A 26894-nucleotide genomic window follows, 5' to 3' on the forward strand; every position below is an offset into this window, starting at 1 on the left:
GTGACCGCTCAGTTATAGCTGGCCAGCAATATAGACATCACTACATTTAAAATAGCTCCTTATTCCTCCAGTGTATGGAGGGGGGAGGAAGCTGGCCCTATGTTAAGGCACCGGGCTCGAGTACAGGAGAAAATTTTCATTTCCATGCCACTGCTTTCTGTTATGACCTTCAGTGGGTCACTTAATCTGTGTCTCTCTTCCTGCCTGTAAAATGGGGATAGCATTTCCTTCCTCACAGAAGTGTTGAGGGAGAGAAATATCCCACAGTCTGTGAGGAACACAAACACTACAGTGAGAAATGTCACTGAAATTCCTAACCCAAGAGATGTGCAGGTCAGCTTTCTCTCCAAGCCAATGCCCTAATGCCAAGGGAAACCCAAGCAGTGGGGCTACTGAGAAATCAGCAGATGTTGTTAGTGAACAACATAAATCTAGCCTAAGCCCAGAAATGATGGGAGAGGCTGTGTCCAAAACCCTCACACCTATGCCTGGATATATTGAACAACAGAACTCACAATACAATAAATTATCCTGTTGTATGGAGACAAACACTCACCAAAGATCAGTACTTACTGAAAGTTGCCTTGACCATTTATTTCAAGGGCATATTGGAATATCTGGGGATAAATACTTCTGCCTTCACTGGCTGACTGTCCCACAAAGGGGACCCAGTCCGACCAGGAGTCTGAAAAACATCAGACCATTGGAATAAACAATCTTTGCAATCTGGTTGCAGATGCCACACCAAGGAGAAATATTAAAGGCCAAAGCCTTATCCTACAAACACTTAAGTCTATGTGTAGTTTGGAAGTCCATGGAACTATCCATGGAAGTAAATTACACCATCAAGACCTTCCCATCCAGATTCTGGAAAACAACAGTCCATGAGGGAAATAGATTTACTCACTCTACAAGCTGAAGTCACAGGTGCACACAGCTGCTTCTATTAGCTTAGTTGGGGTCATGTTAACATCCCAGGTCAGGAAGGCCTATTTAATGGGGCTTTTTACAAATGTATCACACCGCACATGAACATGCCAACAAATGCTGCAGAGAGACAGGTGTCCCGCGCATCTGAGACAGGCCAATGCAGCTGCCAGATGAACATGAATGGACTTTGCTTGGCTACCCTTCTTTATCTGTGAGAGTGCCTTAAAGGCAGTCTTTGAGCGAGGTTGTGATAAATGAAAGAGAGGAGGGTAGCTCCCTTTTATGGGTACCCAGCCAGCCAGTTAGCTATAAAATCCCTGTTAGTAGCTGTTCTCTACTTGCTTGCTAAAGGGTTAAAAAAGCCCAAAAGTAAAAGGAAGGGTGTGGGCACCTGACCAAAAGAGCCAATGGGAGGGCTAGAACTTTTTAAAATTGGGAAAAACCTCTTTGTCTGGCTGTTGTTGTTCTACGGAGAAAGGGGATGGAGCAGAGACAGGGCTGGAGCTATGTTGTAAAAAGCTGTGAACCAGGTATGAAAATCACCAGATCATACCTAGGAACTACTCAATTTGAAACCCTAGATATGTAAGTAGAACAGGAAATGTCTAGAAAGATTTATCTCTTATTTCTGTAAGGCTTGTGGACTCCTCTGTACTAACCCCCAAATGTTTTTGTTTTGCTTGTAATGATTAAGCTGGACCTCAAGAAAACCATTCTTGATGCTTAATTATTATATTTGCTCTTTTAAAATCTAGCAATAGCCTAAGTTCCAGACGTTTGTTTGTTTTTTTATAAAATTTACCTTTTTTAAGAACAGGATTGGGTTTTTGTGCCATGAGAGGTTTGTGCATATGTTGTTTCATTAGCTAGTGGCAACAGCTGATTTCCTTTGTTTTCTTTCTCAGCTCTTCCCCGGAGTGGAGGTGAAAGGGTTTGAGGGTACCCCACAGGGAGGAATTCCCAAGTGTGCCTTCCTGGGTTCAAAGGGGTTTTTTTTTGGGTGGTGGCAGCATCTACCCATCCAAGGTCAGAGAAAAGCTGTAACCTTGGGAGTTTAATACAAACCTGCAGTGGCCAGTATTAATGTTTAGAATCCTTGTGGGCCCCCCACCTTCTGCACTTGAAGTGCCAGAGTGGAAAATCAGCCTTGACAAAGGTATTTAAAGGGATATGGATGGCTGCTTGCACCACAACCCAAACCTCTTCCTTTGCAAAGAGAAGCTCCTATAGTAGGTGCCTCCCAAGCAGCCAGGAGAGGCCTGAGAGACCTGTCCAGAAAACCAAGCCGACAGCAGGGAGCATGTAGTATCTTACTGGTGAGCAGACTGGTGTCAAAATAAACCCTTTATTGAGAAGAGACACTATGTACAGAAGTAAGGTAACAAAACTTCCTGAAGTTCTCTAGCTGCAGTCTGTGATTGCCATGAGCTGGACTCCTTTATTTCTGCTTCCCAGCAGGAAGTGTGTCACAAGAAACCAAAGACTGCATGCAGAATATACAGGAAGTGTGGCAGCTCTAGCACAGAAAGTGCACTGGAACTAGGATGCACAGCAGGTGCCCTGTAAGAAAACATTCACATATTCTGGTGGGAAGCACATGCTCTCCTGGCCCAATTTGGAAGCTTACAAATCAAGAATAAATCTGTAAAAAATAAATAAGTAAATAAATAGATAGATAAAAAAAATCACAGCCTGTTCCCTGATAACTGACAGATAAAAGCAGGGCTACTTTAGTGGACATATTATTTACAATAACTAATCTGATCATTCTTCTGCTTACCCTACCTCATTGAGCATGGACAAAGGGAAACATAATGAAGTGAAAAGGCAACACTTTTAAAGCCGATCTCTGGACAGACCCAGACCAGTGGAGTACAGGAGTCTGGTCCTATTGGGATCCAGGATGTGGGCGGGCAAAGCCCGCCCACTGCTAAAGGATCTCCCCCAGCCTAAGGGAGGGGTCCACAGGGCCTGGAGACCAAAATATTACAGGGGACAACTAATAAAAGAACAGGGACAGGAGTGAGGTCAAAGGGTCAAAAGAAGGGAACCCGATGGGGACAGCGAGCAGAGAACCCCAGACAGCGCCCACTGCTCCTCGAAGGCATCAAGGGAGCCAGTGGACACCACCCAGAGGAACTCTGCCCGGATACGTGAATGAACGGAGGACCGGAAATCGGCCCCACAGTCACAGGAGACTCCATCGGCCAACCTCCTCTCCCTGGTTTTATAGATGGCCGGTTTTGCTAGGGCCAGGAGGAGGTTGACCAGGAGGTCCCGTGACTTCATGGGGCGACGGATAGGGAGTGCATAAATAAGAAGGTGAGGGGAAAAGTGCAACCAAAATCGAAACAAAATATCTTTGAGGAGCCGGAATAGGGGCTGCAGTCTGGCGCACTCTAGGTAAACATGCGCCAGGGTTTCCCTCACGCCGCAAAAGGGGCAGGTGTCTGGGATAGGGGTAAACCGCGCCAAGTACACGCCCATGCTCACGGCTCCGTGAAGGAGCCGCCAACTGATGTCCCCGGTGGGCTTCGGGATCAGAGCAGAATAAAGGCTGGCCCACCAGGGCTCCTCACCCTCCAGAGGTGGCAGAAGGTCCCGCCACTTCGTATCGGGGCGGGACACGAGGGTGAGGACATGAAGAACACGGAGCACAAGCGTGTATAGATGGCACGGTCCGGAACAGAACCGGCTGCAGATGGTGCAGCCGGCTCATGGCGAATGGACGGGGAGGGGGCCGGTTGGGTCCATGGGGCAGGGGTCTGATGAAAAAGTCTTGAGGGCTCAGAGTGGAGGGTGGGCGGGGCGTGCCCTCTCGCAGGACCCGGTCGAGATAGTCCCGAGCAGTGGGCGGCAAAGCGGACCTCACCTCCTGAAGTACGCGCCGGGGAGTACGAGGTCTGGAGAGCCCCATGTGCTGAGCGAGCGTCAGGGGATCCAGCCAGTCTCCCCGGTCGTAGTCCAGGAGGTCTCCGACTTCGGTGACTTCTGCTAGGACCAACCTCTGGCGCACCATGGGGGACTCTGCCACCTGCGCACGGAGCTGGGGGTTGTGTAGCAGGGGCTCCGCGAGGAGATCTGCCCCCACGGTGGCCACCACGGACCTGGTCCCTGAGAACAGTTTCCAGGTCTGGAGGAGGTCCTGGTAGAAGACTGGCAGCCCGGAGAGGTCTCGCAGAAGACCTCTCGGATGGAGACAAAAGAGCTGCCGGTCATATCGGAGCCCTCGGAAGCGGCGCAGGAAGGCATGAGCCAATACGCTCCATGCCGGACTACCTGCACCATAAAGGAGCCTCTGCAGGGCCTGGAGGCGGAAGACATGGACCTGAGCGTGCAGACACCTCAGGCCCTGCCCTCCCTCCTCCAGGGGTAGATAGAGAACCCCCGCAGAGACCCAGTGCAGTCCTGACCAAAAGAACTCCAGAATCAACGTCCGGAGGGTGGTCAGGAAGCCCGGGGCCGGGACCAGGGTGTTGAGCTGGTACCAGAGCACGGACAGGACTAGTTGATTGAGCACCAGTGCTCTCCCTCGAAGGGAGAGACACCGGAGCAGTCCTGTCCATTTCCGGAGCCGCTCCGACACTCTGCCCTCTAAACCTAGCCAGTTCTCTGGTGGAGACGGATGCGTGGCAGAAAGGTAAACACCGAGATAGAGCAGCGGACCCGCGCTCCACCGGATGGCCTGAAGCGCGGGTGGGAGGGAGCTCGCCTGCCACCCGTCCCCTACCACCAGGCCAGAGCTCTTGACCCAGTTGACCCGGGCGGAGGAGGCCACCGAATAGATGGTCTGGCAAGCCTCCACCCTTGCCAAGTCGCCCGGGTCCTGGACCACAAGGAGTACGCCGACAGGACCAGCCGCAGCTCCGGCTCCCGCAGCACCAACCCTGCCAACCTCCTACGGAGGAGACAGAGGAAGGGCTCGATCGCCAGAGCATACAGCTGGCCTGAGAGGGGGCACCCTTGACGTACTCCTCGCTCGATGCTGACCGGTTCGGTCAGGGTCCAGTTGAGCCTGACCAAACACTCTGCGGAGGCGTACAGCACCTGGAGAAAACCCACAAACTGGGGCCCGAAGCCAAACGCTCGCAGAGTACCCAGGAGATACCCGTGGTCCACCCTGTCGAACGCCTTCTCCTGATCCAGGGACAGGAGGGCGAACGACAGACCATCCCTACACCCGAGTTCCAAGAGGTCCCGGACCAGATACAAGTTGTCGAAGATGGTGCGGCCCGGGACGGTGTAGGTCTGATCTGGGTGGATCACGTCCGCCAGCACGGACCCTAGCCGAAGCGAGATGGCCTTCGCTACAATTTTATAGTCCGTGCTGAGGAGCGAGATGGGACACCAATTCCGTAAATTGCGGAGGTCCCCCTTCTTCAGCAATAAGGTGAGCACGGCTCGCCTGCACGAAAGAGGGAGGACCCCGCCAAGTCAGCCCGTCCATGCCCAGAGATTTATTGGTGGGCATGCGGCGGAGGGCTTCCGAGAACTCAGCCAGAGTGAGAGGCAGCTCCAGCCGGTCTCGGTCGCCCACGCTGACCGTTGGGAGTTCATCCCAGAGCATTCTGCAAGCATTAGGATCGGTCGGAGCCGGGGAGAAAAGGCCTGCGTAGAAGGCCCTGGCCCTCCCGCACATTTCCGCCGGATCCGTGATGGGGTGCTGTCCTCTGCTAGAAGGCAGGTAACGTGCTTCTTAGCCCTCCTCTTTTTCTCCAGGGCGTAGAAGAAACGGGAACCGCGATCCATCTCCCGAAGGAGGCGGATGCGGGATCGAATAAAGGCACCTCAGGCCCGATGGTCCTCGAGGGTCCGCAGCTCTTCCCGCTTCTCCCAGCACGCTCCGCAGAGGGATGGATCACCGGGGCTGGCGGCCAGACGCCTCTCCAGCTCTAAGACCTCCCGTTCCAACTGCCCTATCGCCACATCCCTCCGTCGGCTAGCACCCCGGGTGCAGTCACGGCAGAAGAGCCAGGCGCGCACCTTCCCCAGGTCCCACCACCACCACGCCGAGGGAAAGGCACGCCGCTGCCCTCGCCAGAACTCCCGGAAGGACACCACGAAGCCCACATCCTCCAACAAGCTATTATTAAAGTGCCAATAGGCCGGCCCCAGCCTCTCCGCGCAGAGAGAGGCTGTCACGGTGGCTAGATGGTGATCTGAAAAAGGGGCCGGCCGGACCCTGGAGGAGTGAGCCCGGGAAAGATGGAAGCGTTACATATAGATGCGGTCCAACCGGGAGTGGTACGACAGATGGACCTCCACCCGGACAAAAGTGAATGTCAAAACGTCATCTGGGTGGTGGTCGCGCCAGACGTCCACCAGGGAGTGATGTTCGACAATCTCCCGGAGGACGTCCACGGCAGCCTGGTGCTGCTCGGTCCCCGAGCGGTCCCGTTCCTCAAGGGTGGCGTTAACGTCCCCGCCCAGGACCAGGCACTCGCGAGGATCCAAGGTGCCGAGGAAGGCGGACGCCTGCTGATAAAAACACAACCTCTCCGGGCCCAATGTCGGGGTGTAAACATTGACGAGATTAACTACAAGCCCTTCCATGCGGACCCGGAGGTGCAGCAGGCGGCCCGGCACAGCCTCGGTGACCCCCAGCACCTCAGGCCGTAGGTCGGGGGAGAACAGGGTTGCCACTCCAGCCGTACGAACTGTGAGGTGGCTAAAATAGACCCTGTCCCCCCACTCCAGCCGCCAGCTAGCTTCAGCGGCCGGATCCGTATGGGTCTCCTGCAGGAAAATCACAGAGTACCCCCCGTCCCGAAGGAAGGCGAGCACCTGGCTCCTGTGGAGACCCATTCTACAGCCCCGGGTGTTTAATGTTGCGAAGATGATCGGTGCCATGAGGAGGGCTGGGGGGGATCCTCGCTAGCAGAGACACCCACGGCCTCCGTCGGGCCGCGCAACAATCCGTGATCTACCCCATAAGCGATTAAGGAGTCACGGAAGAGGCGGACCCGTTGGTAGGCCGCGGCGGCCTGCCTCCCGGTCCTCTTACCCTCCCCCATGAGGGCCCTCGCGGCCCGGAGGATCTGATGGAAATCCCCCCCATCGCTGGAGTGCAAGCTGTACCTTGTTGCGGGAGCCACGGACGTACTCAAGGAAGTCCCGTAGCTCCTCTCTCAGCGTATGAGGGGGTGGGGTTATTGATCTATGGCTATCCCCCAGTGGGGCCCCTGTCACAGCCCCGTGGCCCACCGAGACGGGCAAGCAGGGGGGCAGACCCTCGACATGGCGTCCGATGGGCTGGCGCCACGTGGCCCGCCTCAGACCCTGGCTCAATGGGGGGCGGCGGAGGGAAAATAGCAGCCCCTGGTGGGTCGGGACAGGAAAAAACAAAGGCCGCTCCTTGGGGGTCATCCTCTGGGATATGGAAGGAGACAACCCCAGGGGTGGCAATAGCATCATGGGAAGTGGAGGGGACAGGGACGGTGACAGGGGCAGGGTCGGAGTCAGGAATAGGGACAGGGGAAGGGGCGATAGTGGGTTCGGGGGCCTCAGCAGCCAGGCCACTGGGTGGGGGGGGTGGCACCCCACAAAGGGGCTCAGGGATTTGCAGGGAGGGAGGGAGGTGGGCCCTCGGCGATGCCGGACTCGTGCTCCAAGGCAGATGGTAAGGCCACGGCATCCGTAGGTGGAGAATCAACGATGGGGCCCCCAACCGGAAAGGAGGTCGGCTGTCCCTCAGCCATGAGGGAGTCCCCTGGTGACTCGGGTCCTGGTTGCGTGGCACTGGCCGTCACCTCAAGAGGTTCGGCGGCCGCTAGCGGGGTGCCATCTGCAGCTGGGATGGTGGAAGAGTCCAGGGGCTCCTCGGAGGCGGGAGTGGAAGCAGTAGGTAAGGGGACGGAATACGGGGAAGGGGGGGCCGAGGCGAGGTCGCTCAGATCGAGGCCCGCTGGCAGAGGGTCGTCCTCCCCCTGCGTAACCGGGATCAGACCCAAGGCCTCGATCTCCTCATAAATGGAAGGGAGATCACCTTCCACCACCCCAGGGCTCTCCCCTCCTGCACCCAAAGTGACGCTCGCCTTGGTGTGTGCAGGGGCTTCAGATTGTAAGGGGGCGAGAGGGGCTCCATCAGGGGTTTCCATAGGAAGGGACACCGGAGGAGGGGTAGTGATTTCCTCCGATGCTGCCACATCTTCCCTAGCCGGCAATGGTGGACAAAACCCACCCGGGGGCAAGGCGGAAGGCTCAGCATCAGTTCCCCCCTTCCTGGTCTTCCGGGGGGCTACCGCATCAGATGGAAAGAGCGGAGCTCGAGCCTTCCGCTTGCCCCGCTTCCCCTGTACTAAGGGCCAGCCCTCCATGGCATCATCCGGGGGCTGGCTAACAGGAGTTGGGTCAGGGAGCAAGAGTGAAGGCTTAGGGACTCGGGGAGGCAATGGTGGGGCAGCATGTAGGAGGGAGGATTCTCTCTGGGGCATGCCCTCTTCTATGCCCGGCGATATCCCTACCTCACCCTCCTCCACAGGCCCCGCCAGATCGCAGGCGGCAGAGGCGGGGCCCTCTCGCTCATCTAGGCGCACTGGGGGAGATACCCCTTGGGCCCAAGCGGGAGTGTTGGTGGGCTGGAAAGGAGGAGGGGCGGCTTCGGGCGCCGGGCAGCTAGGGGCGCCGGCGATGACGGGGCCGGCGCCCTGCCAGGGCTTGGCGGTCCAGGATGTCCCTCCATGCCAGGCCAAAGGGCAGTCCCTCCGGACGTGTCCTATCGCCCGGCAGAGGTAGCACCGGGCCTCCCCCATTGAATAATGCACCCGGTAGCGGGCCCCCTGGTAGGGGACCAAGAAGGACCCCTCGAGCGCCTCACCGTCACGTACCGCCGGCGGTAGTTGTAACTGTACCTGCCGGCGGAACGAGAGGACATGACGGAGGGCGGGGTCTTTGCAGCCCAGTGGGAGCGGGCTGACCACAGAGATCGGCCTCCCCAGGGTAGAGAGGGCGGGTAACAGGGCGGCATTTGGAAGGAAGGGAGGGACAGAAGTCAGGACCAATCAGGCGCCCAGGTCTTCTAGCGGTTCCAGGGGGACGTACACCCCCCCCACCGCCAGGCCCTTCTCCACTGCCTCTTGGGCGGCGGCCTCCGATGCCACGTGGGGCGAGGCAGGTACCAGGAGGCAACGGACGCCGTGCTTCCTGGTCAAGGTGGGGCAGGGGGCCCGGCCACTATAGATGGTAGCAGAGGTGGTGGATGGGGGAGATAACGTAGCGGCAGGCGGGGGGGCCACCGTCACCTGGGCGTATGCCCTGGGAGTTGGGGGTGGGACACCCATAGAGCTGGTGGAGGGAACAGCAGGGAGGGACGCCACAGCCTGTTGCGGGGCCACGGCAGTGGGGACACCCCCTGCCATGGAGGGCCTGGCTTTTTTAGCAGGGCCTTTACCCTTCTTCGTGCCCTGGCCCTTCCTGCCGGCTGGGGGGACTCCCCCAGAGTTGGAGGGGGCAAGGGACATGGCAGCAGCGGAGGCCACCTCGTTACCCACCGCTGCCGGCGTTCCAGCAGGGATGGTAGCAGGTAGGGTGACCAGACAGCAAATGTGAAAAATCGGGACGGGGGTGGGGGGTAATAGGAGCCTATATAAGAAAAAGACCCAAAAATCGGGAGTGTCCCTATAAAATCGGGACATCTGGTCACCGTAGTAACAGGTGGCTCGGCAGCAGCGGTTGAGGTAGAGGCTAGGGGGGGATGATGGTGGGGCGGGTGGAGGAAGGGCAGCAGGGTCTGCCCGAGGGGTCTCGCTCTCCTCATCCCCTGCCATAATGAGGATGGGGGGAGAGCAAACACTGGAACGGGGGTAGGGAAAGTGGAACCAGGTCGACCACTCCTCCCCGCTAGGCTGTAGGCAGGGGAGGAGGGCACCAAAAAAGGGGAGGGTGGATGGGGGGGGGGCTATCAAGGGCTAGCGATCAGTCACTGACTCAGGGAAGGCTTCCGGCTCCTCTTGTTGCACCAAGGAACCCCCTCCACGGTGGTATGTTCTTACACGCTCCTCTACTGGCAAATGGTCCTCTTCTCCTTCTCCTCGGGGCTTCAGCAGCTCCCAGCAGCAAACACAGCAGCTTCAGGCGGCAGTCTGGTGGCCAGCAGGAAGGATTCCTCTCAGGTGGTGGTCGATGGTGGTGGTGTCCTCAGGAGCAATGGCTGGCTCCCTCCCTCCCCTCCTCCAGGGAGTGGGCCAGCAACTCCCCCCCCCCCCAAGGGGCTGTAACTGGAGCAGCAACAACCAAGGGGGGGGGGTGTCTAGCAGCCAGCCAGCAAGCAGGTAGCAGAGATGCAGGGGAGGGGGGATTAGTCCAGCCAGGGGAATAGCTGGAGCAGCAGCAACAGACAGCAGTTGTAGGGAAAACCCAGGACCTAGAAGCAGGAGGAGTAGCTTTCTACCTTCCTCCCTCCAGGCCAGTGAGGTACAGGAGTCTGTTCAAAGGCCAACAAACTGGTCACTAGCTGAACAGTTGTCTGTTCCCTGAGTGACCAGAGCAGGAGCTGCACTAGAGTAATCAGGAACCGGTTAAGGTAGGCAGGCTAATTAGGACACCTGGAGCCAATTAAGTAGAAGCTTCTAGAATCAATTAAGGTAGGCTAATCAGGACACCTGGGTTTTAAAAAAAGGAGCTCAGTTCAGTTTGTGGTGGGAGTGTGAGGAGCTAGGAGGTGCAAGGAGCTGAGAGTGCTGCTGGAGGACTGAGGAGCATAAGTGTTATCAGACACCAGGAGGAAGGTCCCATGGTGAGAGTAAGGAAGGTGTTTGGAGGAGGCTATGGGGAAGTAGCCCAAGGAGTTGTAGCTGTTATGCAGCTGTTACAGGAGGCACTATAGACAGCTGCAGTCCACAGGGCCCTGGGCTGGAACCCGGAGTAGAGGGTGGGCCTGGGTTCCCCCCCAAACCTCCCAATTGACTTGGACCGTGGGTTCTTCCAGAGGGGAAGGTCTCTGGGCTGTTCCTCAACTCACACGGTGAATCTCTGAGGTAAGAAATTCTGCCAATAAGCACAGGACCCACCAAGATAGAGGAGGAACTTTGTCACAATGGTTATGGCACTATAGTAAGATGCATGAGAGCTGGGGTTCAGTTTCTAGCTGTGCCATAGTTTTTCTTATCAGGGGTGTTTATTAATGTATGTGAAGTTCTATGATTGATGTGGGCCTTAATGAGTACCTAGACAGAATGGGTATCAGGAACTTGGTCTACAAATAGATTATCTGAATTAAAATTGACAACCAAACCTACCCCATCATGTATATGTGATGCTAGCAGACATAATTTGGGTACCAGGGAGGCAGAAAGATGCTATGTGTGAGACTACAGGCATTCAATAATGTTGCTTTAACAGAATATAAACAAACAAAAAAAACTACACAAAAAGAAAGTTAAACTTAAAGTCAAGCACTCAACAATTAGGAAATGGCAGTTTAATTTGCATGTGAAACATTAATTGGCCTCCTTTTGTGCATATGAACTATGATACAACATTATGATCATATGCTATTTTTTCCACAGGTTTCCTGCCTTCTTGACTTTTGACTTCTATCTAAACTGCATATAGGAAATGTTCCATCCCTACCACTAAGAAGGAATGTGACAGCCATTTAACACCGCTAGTAAAACAATACAACAGGATACTCTCCTTTAAAAAAAAATAAACAAAGTAAGTAAAATATAGCTTCTCCTACTGAAATTATAGGGGGAATTTGTGTAGGCAAAATAGAATGCTCCAGGTTGGAATTGGACATAACACTTAGGCCTGGTCTTCACTGGAAAAGGTTTTTTTCCTACCACATGGTAACTAACACATGGCAAAATTTTAGTGTGGATAAGGCACTATAAGATAAGGTAGTTTTCAGACATGTTAGCAAACTAAGGTAAATACATGGTTAAATCAACTGTGACGTACCCGTACCTCAAAATCGCACTCTGTAATCCCCATATTCATCATTCATATGTGATTGTAATATTTCAAACAAAGCATGCCATATAAGGTTTCATATGAAAGGTCATGATCAGTTGAAAACCATTGTTCTGTCCAAATAACTATATCATTAGTGTGTGTAAAGTTATGAGATTTTGCTGTATGGTTGTTACTGAAATATGCTGTACGTTTGCTAGTGACATACAAAGGACCCCACCCAGGAGGGTGCTCCGCAAACATTAATCAGCAGGAGAGTTGTAATCAAGGGATTTACAATTCAATGACAGTTGCCCAAGTCCACACAGTGGGCGTTTACTCAATCACTGTGACTCAAAGCTCACTAGGACATATTGCAGCATGTTTTTGCCTTTTTCTCCTCCCTGCACCTATGCTGGAAACAACTGGAATGCCAAGAAGACAAAGATCATCTGAGGAGACTGGCCCAGGCTTAAGGGGAATCCTGTGTATTAAGAACTGTAACATCCAGTTGGATGAGAAAAATGCTAAATATTGTCAAATGAAATATGACTTAAGATTTAGATAGTTACCAAAGAAAATAAAAGATAAATGAACAATCTCTGATCTTCCATGCCTACCACTTAAAATCTAGCTTTCTGTAGTTAATAGATCTGTTTTATACTTTACCTGAACCTGTGTGTGGTGGGTTTTTTTGTTTTTGTTTTTTTGGTTTTTTTTAAGCGCTTGGGAAATCTCAGCTCAGTTACAAAGGCTTATGTATGTCCTCTCCACAGTGAGGGGGGGAGGGGGAGTGCAGTCTAGGTAATAAATTTACAGTGGTCAGGCTTCTGACTAGGGCAAGACGGTACAGCTCTGGGGTCCTAGGCTGGAGAACTGTGGGGGACTGTCTGAAGCCTCTCTATTGTTTGTTAGTTTATGAGTGGCTGGGAGAAGCATTCATGTAACTCAGTTGGGTGTGTCCCTGCCTGTGGATATCTGTGTAAGTGCAGTACCTGCCAGAGGTTTACAGCTTGTCACAGCATCACAGGGTGAGAGGGAGCCCAGATTGGTGGGACAGAGGGCTCGGCAGTACCCCAGTTCCAGGTTGCACCCTGGGGACACCATCACATCACCACCTTTTCTCATCGTTTCCCTAGATCTTGCAACAAGTTAATGGGACAAGGGACTTGATTAAATATTTTTAAAATACCCAGTTGTAGGACATTTATATTGACAGTAAGCAGAGAATAAATCATAATAGACTTTAAACATTTAATGTGCCTATTCATCAGGTAAGGCAAGAGCTCTCCTGTGGGTAAGTTAACAAAAACATTGTGTCAATGTAGGTTCAGTGTACAATATTAATGTTATAGTATAAAGACACATACAATAAATGTTTTCATGAACAGTAGGTTCGGACTACATTTGTGTTACAATAAACCAAGCTTGTATTCCACCATCACATGGGGTTCTCCTATAACTTCACTCTGCGATGGGTCACTAAGAATATCCTCAAAACCAATGCATTCATCATTTCCTCTCAGTGTATCCAGCGCTATATTTGAGCTACGCAGAAACAGAAGACGTTGGAGTTGCTTTGAATTCCATTTGCAGCTTTAGAGGTGCATTGAGTCCTTGAATATTTCTCAATCGATAAATTCATTTTATCTTGGTTTAGCTGAAAAAAATTTTCTGACAGTTCCAAAGGATGACTGGGCAAAAGTTCATGACCTCCAAATGTTCCACTAGCTGAAAATTCAGCAATTGGGATGCTATCCTTAAGCTGAGATCCAACTCCTCTGGAATTCATCTTGTCCCCCTCACACACAAACCGTCACTGCTTAACATTTATTGTATGTGTCTTTATACTATACTACAGGTTCAGTGTACAATATTAATATTACATTGACACAATGTTTTTGTTGATTAAACATCTATCAGAAAGACAATAGCCTCAGCAGCACAGTGGCCCTAACACCATGCTGGCATTGGAGAATTAGTAAACGTTTGCTTCACCAGGAGTGGTACTAACTGCTGAGTCACTGATGCCACTTTCCTCGGAAGCCTCCCATCTAAATAATGTCCAAGCATAACCCTGTCTAGCGTAGAGCTGACGACACCACAGCCCAAGGTACTGCAGGATGGCTGTAGAGGAAATATTTTCTTAGTGCAGCCACATAACTGTCATTAGCTTTTATTACAATTGCTCATAAATATCAAGGGATATATTAACCCCTTAGATGGGGTATATCTCAAAGCACATTGTAACAATCTTAAGATATGTAGGTCTGGATTCTGTTTTACAGTCTAGCAGTATACTTTTTGTTAAAGGTATTTATTTAGCCAGTTGAGCATGTCCTTTCTTGCTTCTTCAATGTAAGGTTTATCTTGAGGGTTCATATCTTCTCTCTTGCGATGTACAAAACCATGAGTTTGTCCAGGGTAAATTTTAACTTTGTAATCAACTTTACAGTGTTGTTTTAGTTTCTGCTCCAGTAGGGTGACCTGTAACAGAACATCCTTTCATTAGTGACATTGATTTAACCTGTTATTTTTACCACTTTTCAGCTTGCCCATTATTTAGTTTCCTGAAAGATGTGATGTGTCCTCATCTCAGTGCCTTCTTTAGTAATATCACACTTGGGCCAGTCTAGATTTGTTACCCCAATTGTATTTTTATGGGCTTTTTTCTTCTAGTAAGAGGAGAAACCATCATTGAACTATGACTGTACAAAATTACACAAAATGTATAGGTAAGTGGAATAGCATCTTTAAAGGTCTCTGCAAAGATAAAAACACTTGTTTCCTGATGTGGGGCTTACTACCATGAGTAGTCCAGTTGGTAGCAAGCACTACAGAAAGTAGTAAGTTGTGGAGACTGGACCGAGAAATGGGACAAAACTAGAATTGCTTTGAATTTGTGTTTGGGCGGATGGAAGTTGCACAGATTCAAAGCTTGTGATTCTAACCTGCTCCTATGATTTTTAATGGAAAAAAACAAAAGTGGATGCAAGCCTGCAACATGCCTTCCTTTTGGCTCCTGCAGAGGCTACTCAGTTCCTTCCTACTATGATTCTATACACTTTAAAAAAACCCAAATCTATATTTTGATCTGGAAAATACTGAGCACTGTGCCTATATAAGTGTTCTGGTTCCGATGGATCTGAAATGTTACAAGAAAAGCTTGCAGTATTTTAGTGTTGTTGAACCAGAGCCAAGCTTAAGCCTTGAACGTTAGCCTACATGGAATCCAGATCTGTCTAGTTTAGGGTGACCAGATGGCCTGATGTTATAAGTACAGTCCCGATTTTTGGGTCTTTTTCTTATATAGGCTCCTATTACCCCCTCATCCCGTCCTGATTTTTCACACTTCTTGTCTGGCCATCCTAGTCTAGTTACTAACAACGCCTTCAGATGATGAACAGGGTGGGGCTGGCAGCCGTGGGTAGGAGGACCTGGGCCCACCCCACTCTACTGGGACCCAGCCCAGAAATCTAACAGTGGTGGAGGGTTCTGCCACTGAGTCAATGGGATCCAACTGAAACATGCTTACTCATGCTCCAGCAACAAAAACGGACTAAAGTCTAGTTTCTCTGGGATACTTCCTACCCCAGTCCAGGTGCAGGGCTCTGTAGTTCAAGGGTATTCCATCATCTCGGGATACAGGGCTGACAGCAGTGCTGGAAACTCCTATCAGGGGTTGGTCTCCTCTGGGGGTAGGGTCAGGGCTGGCTCCAGGCACCAGGCAACCAAGCACATGCTTGGGGAGGCACCTGGTAAGGGGCAGCCAATCTTGGGATGGTGGGGGGCAGCGCGGCGTGGCATTCCGCGGGGGGGAGGTGCTCTGGCGGCACGGTGCGCGGCGGGGGGGGCGGCGCAGTGCGCAGCGCTTGGGGGGGGCGGGCTCCGGCGGCGTGGCGCATGGCGGGGGAGGCGGTGCAGGGCGCGGCGCTGGGGGGGGTGTTCCAGCGGCGCTTGGCGGGTGGGCTCGGCGGGGCGGTGCTTTTTTTTGCTGCTTGGGGCAGCAAAAAAGTTAGAGACGGCCCTGGATAGGGTGCAGCACAGTGTTGATTCAGCTCCAGAGTTCTGCAGCTGGTTGGAAACATCTGCCTCCTTCCATGGCTCCAGACGAACTGAGCTGCAGGGCCCTCCTTCTATACTTCCTGCCACTCCCCTCTGCTTCAGGTACAAGGGGGTGGGGTTGGCCTAGCTTTGCCTGCCAAGGGGAGTGTAGTGGTCCCTGGAGCTCAGGCTCGGAGGGAGGCCACTCTGCCTGGCTACAGGGTTCATAATCAGCCCCTCTGTTTTCTTTCCACACATCTCTCAGCTTTGTCAATGAGACTACAGTAGTTAGTTTTCCCTTCCAGGGAAAACTGCAAAATTGCCAGAAATATCTCCCCTGAAGGGAGGGAGCTCCAGCAGGAGGGAATGACTTGGAGGGGAATAGGGAATTAAAACGAAGAAGGGTACAGAGAGCTAGCTGCCCTGCTGGAGGATGGATTTCCCTGAGGTAAACAGAGAACCTGGAGACCAGATCCTCAAGTGATATAAATCAGTACAGCCTCATCAGAGCTATTCTGACTTACACCAGAGGAGGATCTGACCCCAGCTGGTTGCAGGGCTTTTTGCTCTCTGATTGGAGTTCAGAAACTGTTTGAAAGCCTAGTGAAGAGGAGTGGCTCTCTTGGCCTTCGTGGGATGGAGAGCCTAGGAATGGTCAGCAGGAAGAAGAGGGAAAGCCTAGGAATGAGCTGTCCCTCTGCAACTGTTGACCCCAGTTGCACCAATTCAGGGTGTTGCCCTAATGTTGACTGTTTGCTCTGGCATTTTGATTAAGGAGGGTTTCATCTCCTGAGCCTGCTGAATGCCTTCCTTTAGACTCCGTCTACGGCTACTCACCTCTCTCCTACCATGACCCCCTTATTTTATAAAATCTATATTTAGAGATGCGAAACATTGACAGTATGCCTTTAAATAATTTGTGAGAACAATAACAAGCATTTCTATACCCTTTTTAAGAGGTAAGAAAGATACTAATTAATTTTCTAATTTCTCCGAACAAAATGTTATCTTATGAAATAAATGTTTAAAAAGCAATGAGGATATAAATGTGTTTGAAGGTGAACTTACTTGTTCAAGAGGGATGTAATCATCATTTTCACCAAAAATGAAGAATGTGGGGTGGAGCAAACTGTATCTATCCTCAAAGTACTTAATTACTCCTAGAAAAATTAAATACATTTAAAATGTTTATAGTGAGCAATTTAAAATGGTTAACCCTAAATCAAAACATGAAAGTTACAGATGGAGACATGGGATCTGAACTTCCTCTCTTCCAATGCTGGGGAAGTGAGGCTCCACATCCAGTGTCTTGGCCCAGCTCTATAACTGGTCTACCTGGACCTGCACTGGCAAAAAAAACATACACGTATTTCCCCATCAGTGCAGTTCCACTAGTAACAACAATGGACAAGTCTGTGTTGTAGACAAGCAGTTTTACCACCGTGTTGTCTAACCTTGGGTTGGATGGCTAACCTACAACTTCCATCATTGATACCCCTGCTGGAGCTGTAGTGGTGGGGAATTACTGACCTGACTTTTGCCAGGGTAGACATACACTGCAACCCTGAACCCAAAGATCTGTGGGAACATCTGATTCAGGTCCTGTTCAAAATCCATACTTCATGGCTTGGATCAATCTTTTGTGAAAATTGTATGTATTACATTAAGCCTTGAGTGCGTGCCTGGCATTTTGCCTCACTGAAAAAGCCTGCAGATCTAGTGTTGACACAGACCAAATGGTTGAGACACAGTTGTGCTGAATGTGATGTGCCTTTATCATCAGTTAGAAATGGTATAAGAATCAGCATGCTGTAGCAGACTATACAAAGTTGATTTCACGTTTTTTTCTGTTATGAAAGCTTCATAGATATAGGGCTACAAAGATGCATATAAGCATTCATAATTATATATACATGTATGATTTCAATTTAAATATATTCAGAAATATTAATACAAATCACTAGGCAATCTATATTGTATTTGTATTTTACTATTTATTTACATTTAAAGAACAATAAAAAATCCACAGAAAAAGCTCTACATGCTCTGACAATTAATTAGACGTACATTCACAAGTGATGACCACAGAGCAACAAAAATAATCATATGGAAATAATTAATTAACTTGGCTGACCAACAAATCAAAGCAGCAAAATGACCTTTTAAGGCCCCCAGGAAGTTGTCCCAACTTTCCCCATAATCCATAGCACATAAATTAAATTGCTATGGATCATATACAGTAATAGTTAAACTACATGCTATATTTATGTATGTGAGTCAGCTCAAGTTTACATGCATTTTAAACTTACCATATATGGCCACCCCAGTTTTTAATTCAGGATTTTTCAGCATCAAGTGATGTACAGCCGTTCCACCCCAGCAAAATCCAATGACACCGATCTTCTTTGCATTGCATTGCTCCTTTAGATACCTCAAGACAACATCAGCTTCCCTAACACATGTAAAGAAAGGTGAATTAAGGAATCTAATAGCACTCCCTGGAAAACTGGAAAGAAAATACAATTGGTTTATAAAATAGTCATTCTAATTTTGTTTAGGTTTTTAGTATGTTCTTGGAACACAACAACTCCAGAATTTAAACTGCAGTTTTGAAACATGAGTTGGCAACTATATGAAATACATGAATATTGAATGGAATTAGTTCATCCTAGAGAATAAAACAGCATAATGCACGAATAACATACTGAATGTGTAATGAGGTACAATCAGAACAATCTTTTACTTTACATGTATTAGTGGTTAGAATTTTAATTGATTCTATATATACAAATACAGTTGGACAAAGGACCAGATTTCTTATCTTATCAATTAACATTAATAAAATTTAAGTGCAACCCATTCAAGAGAACATCATTTATGATCACATTATTAAAAATGATAGCTTGAACTGTTTCAAGGGAAGTAAACATTGCATGAAGTCAATACATTTTGAAAATGCTGAATGAAATTCAGCAGTGAAGTAATAGATGTAAATGGTAAAAAAAACAAGTTTAAGTGACTAGTAGAGTGGCAGTGTAACTTACACTGATCTGGGACTTCATGGGTGTGCAATACAAATGTAAGTTACACCAGCTTGGTAGTCTTTAGTGACGCTAGGAACCATGGGGGCAGTGTGACCTAAGTTAAAGCAGGCTTCTCCTACTTTAACTTATCTCGCCGCCTTTTGATAGGGTTCCCCGCCTCCTTTCCTTCGATGGCTCCATCTCCACTCCTGACATGTATAAATTATAGTTGTTTAGCACACCTGCTAAATGTCACTACTTTGCCATTGACTCCACCATTTACATAACTACTAATTTGACCCACAGATTTCCATGGGATTTGTGCTTTCTTACTCCAAGCTGCATCTGGTCCATCATGTTTTAGGACTTGATCCTGGAGTCCTTACAAGGGCAAATCTCTTATCAATGAGAGCTATGTACACATGCAGTCTACTAAATATACATCTTACCTGTCTACCTTGCTGGCATCTCGAGTTTTCAGAAAGTCATTAAAGGTGGACCAGTCATCAGAAGGTTGCCAAGGTTTTTGTCCCACAAAGAAGTCTGGGCAGATGGCTCTATATGAAAAAGTAAAACAATTTTAGGTCCATAGAATAGCAATAAGGAATAATTATGGGACAGTCTGTGTATTTTAATGTGCATTCATTCTATTTATTCCATGATGATCACACACAATTATTATACAAATCTGTTCCCATTACTTGTCTAAATCTAATAAAATGATTTGAGAGAACTTCCAGAGCATGGCAGTTTACTTTGACCTATTAGACTTTGTTAATTAAGGACTCTGATGAGCTATCAACTGTTATTAAAATACCCTAAGAACTGATTATCAGTTTTGCAGATATTCTACAATTCCCAAGAATATAAATTTGAGCTTGAAGTAATGTTAACCTAATATTGTGAGTCAATGTTTTTATTATATTTCTGAATACAGTACTCTTATAGGGCCTGAGTCAGCACTTCATACTCAGGCAAAATTCTATTTTTCTTCACTAGGACTTTTGCCATTATAAGTAATACTAATTAGGACCAACAAGTACAAGGCTGTTTAAAAGACACTACAGATATTTTAAATAATATCTCAGAAACTTGAAAAATCAGATGTTTGTTTTTGCTTTTCTTCTTTCCTTCTTTATGCATCTACACACTAGCTAATTATTGTAAGTAGGGCTGTCAGGCGATTAAAAAATTAATCGTGATTAATCACACTGTTAAACAATAATATAATCCCATTTATTTAAATAGTTTTGGATATTTTCTACATTTTCAAATATATTATTTCAATTACAACACAGAATCCAAAGTGTACAGTGCTCACTTTATATTTATTTTTATTATAAATATTTGCACTGTAAAAAACAAAAGAAATAGTATTTTTCAATTCACCTAATACAGGTACTATAGTGCAATCTCTTTATCATGAAAGTTGAACTTACACGTGTAGAATTATGTACAAAAATAACTGCATTCAAAAATAAAACAATGTAAAACTTTAGAGCCTACAAGTTTACTCAGTCCTACTTCTTGTTCAGCCAACCGCTCAGACAAACAAGTTTGTGAGAACTGGCATTCACATGGCACTGTTGTAGCTGGTATTACAAGATACTTATGTGCCAGATGCACTAAAGAGTCATATATCTCTTCATGCTTCAACCACCGTTCCAGAGGACATGCATCCATGCTGATAACGGGTTCTGCTCGATAACCATCCAAAGCAGTGTGGACTGATGCATGTTCATTTTTATCATCTGAGTCAGATGCCATCAGCAGAAAGGTTGATTTTCTTTTTTGGTGGTTCGGGTTCTGTAGTTTCCACATCAGAGTGATGCTTTTTTAAGACTTTTGAAAGTATGCTCTACATCTTATCCCTCTCAGATTTTGGAAGGCACTTCAGACTCTAAAACCTTGGGTCGAGTGATGTAGTTATCTTTAAAAATCTCGCATTGGTACCTTTTTTGTGTTTTGTCAAATCTGCAATGAAAGTATTCTTAAAACGAACAACATGTGCTGGGACATCATCCGAGACTGCTATAACATGAAATATATGGCAAATGCGGGTAAAACAGAGTAGAAGACATACAATTCTCCCCCAAAGGAGTTTAGTTACAAATGTATTTAATGCATTATTTTTGTAACGAGCGTCATCAGCATGGAAGTATGTCCTCTGGAACGGTGGCTGAAGCATGAAGGAGCATATGAATGTTTAGCATATCTGGCATGTAAATACTTTGCAATAATGGCTACAAAAGTGCCATGCAAATGCCTGTTCTCACTTTCAGGTGACATTGTAAATAAGAAGCTGACAGCATTATCTCTGGTAAATGTAAACAAACTTGTTTGTCTTAACGATTGGCTGAACAAGAAGTAGGACTAAGTGGACTTATAGGCTCTAAAGTTTTACATTGTTTTGTTTTTGAATGCAGTTATGTAACAAAAAAAATCTAATCTGTAAGTTGCATTTACATGATAAAGAGCGGTGGTGGGCAACCTGCAGCCCACGGGCCACATGCAGTCTGTCAGGGTAGTCTGCTGGTGGGCTTCCAGACAGTTTGCTTACATTTGCATGGCCGCCCACAGCTCCCAGTGGCTGCGGTTCATCCTTCCCAGCCAATGGGAACCGCAGGAAGCGGCAGCCGGCACGTCCCTGCAGCCTGCACCACTTCCCGTAGCACCCATTGGCCAGGAATGGCGAACAGCAGCCACTGGGAGCTCCGGGCGGCTGTGCAAATGTAAATTAACTGGTTGGCGGCCCGCCAGCGGATTACCCTGACAGGCCGCAGGTTGCCCACCACTGATAAAGAGATTGCACTACAGTACTTGTATGAGGTAAACTGAAAAATACTATTTCTTTTGTTTGCCATTTTTACAGTGCAAATATTTGTAGTAAAAATAATATAAAGTGAGCACTGTCAATTTTGTATACTGTGTTGTAATTGAAATCAATATATTTAAAAATGTAGAAAAACATCAAACGTAATATATTTCAATTGGTATTCTACTGTTTAACAGTGCGATTAAAACTGCGATTAATCGCAATGAATTTATTTAATTGCCATTAATTTTTTTGAGTTCATCGCGTGAGATAACTGCAATTAATCGACAGCCCTAATTGTAAGGTTACTCACTAGTGATCAGCTACTTGCACTGTTTTAAAATTATGACATATGTCTTTAGAAAAAACACATGCTAGCAAAGTCTTTGAAATTCTTCATACGTGTGTGGTTTTAAAAAAAAGTCGATAACATTTTTGGCCTAGTAACTTTGACAGTGTCTCTTTAGGAAGAAAACATTAAGATTGCTTACATGTATCCATTAGCTGCAAGCATATCAGCCATGTATCTGGTATTTGGAAGTTGCCATCCAAATATATCTTGAATCACAATCACAGCTTTTTCCGTGCTGGTAGATGGTTTGCAAACATACGCCTTGATGTGCTCAACTTGCACTTCATGCCCAAGGTCCCCATACTCAAACCTGTCTCCAATGTCACATGGGCAAGGTCTCGCTTCATTGGCCATCTGGGATACAAACATGGAAAGGACTAAAGATATTAAACTATTAATATTTAAGTACACACACAGAAAATGTCCGAATGCAATGTGGTAATGGCACCGTAAAATATGGAATCTATTAATAACGTTAGGCATATCATTGATTTTAGGCATGAACTTCTAATACTTGTCAAACAGCAGAGTTTTTGCTGTATTTCACAGAGAGCTTTAATTTGGTTACTTAGCATATATGTACTTGGGGGCAGGGAACCAGCTTTTTGATTTGTGTTTGCACAGCACCTAGGTTAATGGAGTCCTGGTCCATGACTAGGGTTCCTAGGTGCTTGTTAATACAAATAATAAAACAATGAACAAAATTAAGAATAATATCGCCCTAGATAAGATCATCACAAACTGCTGTTGTGATGTAGTACGTTTTTTTCCTTCTTTTCTGTGATGTACTCAGTAACTCATAGTATAGATTAGTCTAGTAGTTTTAAAGTTTTGATATGTGACACAGCGCTTTGGAAGTGAATAATCTTTTATGAGCAAGTAAAGATACATTCATAGTTTTGATTAAACGTAAGACATTTTTATGGCAAGACTTAAAGCTATCTAAAACATTCTGTAACGGGCCCTTTCAGTTTAAAGAAGTTACACTGCTAAAGCAACTTCAACCCCAGGTGTTACAGGTACTTTGAAGAAAGGTGTTTATTTTATATATGGAATGTGATCAATAAGAACATACCTAACAAATATTTCACAAACTTTTTACGTATTATAAAAGTGATACATTCTGCCGGTATGGTAAAAAACTCGTGTGAAGTGAAAATCTTTAAGGTGAACAAAAATGTTATAGGAATGAAGTGACCACAAGGCCTGGTTAACTGCTAATTAGCTATTATACAGAGAGAGGTCAGCATATACAAGTGACTCAAACAGAGTAAAGAGAACAGAGCTGATACAGAGGTTTATACAGCTGTTTTGTCTTACTATTTCATTAAGTTAATGGCTACAGTCTACTAGTGTCTGACCAACCAAATGAATCAAATGACTTTATATTGCTGCAGAATGTTTCAAGTGATCCATATAAATCACTGCAGTGTGGACTGAATAGTTTACAAACTATTAAACAATGTGGAGAGATTTTACATAAAATTCAGTATGAACTTTAAAATGGACATGTTGCAAAGGCATAAGAGCACTGACAAAGAACATACCGCCTGGTACATAAAAGTAGATGTGTAAAGTTGACTACACTAAGTATGCTCATGGAAACCATCCTGTGGAGGCAGGTTGCTGACCAGGCCCTGGTATAGGATGGTCTAAATAGTTGTCTGTCCAAATGCAAAACTGAGGACAAAAAAGTCTGCATACCCATATGACCAGATGATTTACACAAATTGGTATGACCCAAGAGGTTTTGTACCTATGGACTTCAAATTCCAGTAACACAAACCACAAGCAGTGAACAGTTCCAAGAGTAAAAAACACAGCATTTGTTCTGTCTTTGGATGGTGAGAAGGCACAGGACTTGTACTCTGATAGACCACTTCAAAACTTAGTAAGAAGTATCAGTGGTATGTTGTTTGATTCACATCAGCTTTTCAAATGGAGAAATTCATTGGATTAACTCAACTCTCAATCAGAAACATGCCCTTCTGCTCACGGCAGGGGGGGAATGGGTAGAGAGAGTGCGGGGACCCCATCTTTGCTCCGTCCTGCCCCAATTCCACCACCTGCCCCCGCCTCTTCTCCGCCTCCTCCCCCGAGCACGCTGTGACCGCACTCTTCCCCCTCCCTCCCGGAGCGCTGGCAAACAGCAGTTCGGTGGCGGGGGAAGCACTGGGAGGGAGGGGGAGGAGTGGGAACGCGGCACGCTGGGGGAGGAGGCAGAGAAGAGGTGGGGGAGAGGGAAGCTTGGCTGCCACTGGGTGCGAGACAGAGGCGGGGGGGCGGAGAAGAGCTGGCGGGGCCTTGGACTGCAGCCCAAGCAGAGCGGGCCAGGCTGGGGCCCCTTTGGAGCCTGGGCCTGGCGCCATGGCACCAGTGATGCCATTGTAAACCCAGTACTGCCCTTCTGCCTGTCAGAGTTGGCAGCAACAAGGGTTGGGTTCAGTATCTAGGGGTTCCTTTTCAATAACATAATGCAAAACCGGTTTGAGCCCCTGCCCAGTGACCTGGGACAATTACGTACCGCCCCCTGGGTGCACAGAGTCTGAGTGTAGCAAAAGCCTTTTAATAAATGAGGGAAACAATGTGGCATTATGTTGGAGAAACACCAGAAACAGGATTCATAACACAAACCGTGAACAAAAGATCCACCTCAAGTAAGTTGGGCAGTGTCCTTTTCCCTTCAGGGTCTTAAATCCAGCAACCCAAAAGTCACGCAACTCACTGATGCTGTCCTTGGTCAGTGCAGCCCCAGAGTTCAGAAGTTCATCTGCAGAGCTCACCTCCCAGCATGGGTGAAAGGGAGGGAGGTATGGAGGCACCTTACACTCTCTGCTACTTGGGCCCTCAACAGCCGATTGCCATGCCTCTCTGTGGGGTTCTGCTCCAGTCCTTTCCGCTAGCTGTGCCTCTCCACCAGCCAGCCATGCCTCTCCGCTAGCAGTCCCACTAGCCATGCCTCTCTACCAGCCAGCCACACCTCTCCTCTAGCCACTCACCAATATGTCTTCAGCCCCCACAACCAACCAACACAGCTCTCAGTGATTTCATCTCTTAGTAGGGGAGCCTCATGGCTAATGCACCTGGATAGCCTTCTTACTTCAGAACCACTAGCTCAGAGTAGGTTTAATGCGTAAACCTAGGTATCAGTGATTTCAGCTCCGCAGCATGTAACAAAACTCTTACTTGAATATAAATTAGCTCTGTTATTACACAGTGGAGAGAAGAAGGGTCAAAGTGGTGTTTAGGGCTCTCAGACAGGCACCCATATTAAACACCACAACAACGCTACTCCTCCTCAACTCACTGGGCTGTGGAACCCATGTCCTCTGCCTAGCAAGTGTTGCTTAGTTGAGGGTGAGTCCCTCAGTCATAAAATGCCAAGTATAGTTCTACTGTCCTTGATTCATATAACCAGGATAACAACCCTTTATTACTCCTGCCCCAATAACAAAGAGACTGGGGATCCCACAGCAGCCAAAGTGATCATTTGGGCAAGCACTCTCATCATGCTAGGCAGGATGGGTGTGCCCATGAAAAAGAGCTCAGCCCCTGAAGTCCTTTTCCACAGCTCAACACCAGGGTTTTAACAAATGACTTAGTGACACGTCAAAAACACCTTTTAGCCTAGGGAAAGCATATCCTAAGTGTGACAGGAGACCAACATACTAAATCACACACCCCTACCACCCCTACATCTATCTACATCTGGAGCGGGGGGAGGGTTACAGAATGAGATTGTGAGGACTGAAATCAATTCAGGATTTCTTTGGTTTGTTTGGCCTGAATCACTGAAAAAGTTGCCCATGTTCCATAGTGTTTTCTGAAAAACAACTTACCCCACATACAATGTATTAGATATATATAAAGCAACTCAAAGTGAAAAGAAATTAGAGCAAAGCCTACACAAAACTTTTTTTTCATCTGAAATATCTCAATCTCCATTTCATTTCCCTGTATCATGGTGTTGCAGCCCTCTGAGTTTGTTTTTAAAACAGTAAATCATATGTACTTTGGAACTTTTCCCTCCACCTAAAATTGTAGATTAAATACTAACCTTTGGTGTCTTGTGCTTGGCTGAGCAGTTGATTCAGTTCTGTTGCTGTTTAAAAATACAGCAATTCTTTTCTTTGAGGGTAATTTATTTAAAGCTGTCCAACTTCAGGAAGAAAGAACGAGGCTGTTCAGGAAGAACAAGTCCTGACAAGTTGTTTCACATTTGTCCTGACCCTGAACTTGTATTGCCAGATCTTAGTTAATGAATCACATTTTTATCTGCAAGACTTAACCGGGTGTACATTCAGTTATTTTACCATTTCATTTTAAACAAAGGCTGTGCTGGTTCTAGGTTTATTTTTTGGCTTAGTCACAAGATTGACATGTTTTGTAATACAGTGTACAATCCATACACCATTTCTCTAAATATACGGCCTGATTTTTCTTTTATTTACTTTGGTATAATTGTTGAATTGAGGAGAGACACTCCTGATTTACACTAGAGTAACTGAAGGCAAAATAAAACTAATAGAGATATATCTATTTCCCTCCTGGATAAAAATGTGTGGGAGTGGTGCCCATCAATCCTCACTGTACCACATACAGATGTACCATGACACTATACGTAGATTGTACCATTTCCCATGTATGAAAAGGCAGTGAGCATTATCTGAAGACTTGGGGAGAGGGTCACAATCCTCACAGTGGGAAGGGTCCCCTGGCACACACCAGCAGTAAGTAGAGAATGCCTCTGAGCAAACAGGGGAGGGGCAACTGAGGAGGTAGGTTCTCTTACCAACTTCACTGGCTTTTCTCAACGGTGGTAGCACATCAAACTCAAACT

The 26894-nt window shown here is 47.5% G+C and overlaps 1 protein-coding gene and 1 pseudogene across 1 annotated transcript; both read right to left on the reverse strand.

Moving 5' to 3' along the window:
• Positions 1 to 11242: 11242 nt before the first annotated feature.
• On the reverse strand, positions 11243 to 13843 carry LOC101949081 (proteasome maturation protein-like; annotated as a pseudogene).
• Positions 13844 to 13980: 137 nt separating this feature from the next.
• LOC101948806 (carboxymethylenebutenolidase homolog) lies at positions 13981 to 26299 on the reverse strand. The gene is made up of 6 exons (XM_008172269.4): positions 26112 to 26299; positions 22194 to 22408; positions 19337 to 19444; positions 18174 to 18316; positions 16933 to 17024; positions 13981 to 14307 (listed from the first exon to the last, which is right to left on the reverse strand). The coding sequence occupies exons 2-6, from the start codon at positions 22406 to 22408 to the stop codon at positions 14128 to 14130; spliced, it is 738 nt and encodes a 245-aa protein (XP_008170491.2). The 5' UTR covers positions 26112 to 26299; the 3' UTR covers positions 13981 to 14127.
• Positions 26300 to 26894: the final 595 nt, after the last annotated feature.

Source organism: Chrysemys picta, chromosome 2, assembly GCF_011386835.1.
Source record: "Chrysemys picta bellii isolate R12L10 chromosome 2, ASM1138683v2, whole genome shotgun sequence".
In the NCBI taxonomy this organism is placed as follows: Eukaryota; Metazoa; Chordata; order Testudines; family Emydidae; genus Chrysemys; species Chrysemys picta.

Coding starts and splice junctions, on each gene's coding strand:
- LOC101948806 (XM_008172269.4), bottom strand. CDS start 22,408: ATGGCCAATGAAGCGAGACCTTGCCCATGTGACATTGGAGACAGGTTT. Junction 19,445..22,193: donor CTTGCAGCTAATGGATACAT/GTAAGCAATCTT, acceptor TTTTTCATATAG/AGCCATCTGCCCAGACTTCT. Junction 18,317..19,336: donor GATGCCAGCAAGGTAGACAG/GTAAGATGTATA, acceptor TACATGTGTTAG/GGAAGCTGATGTTGTCTTGA.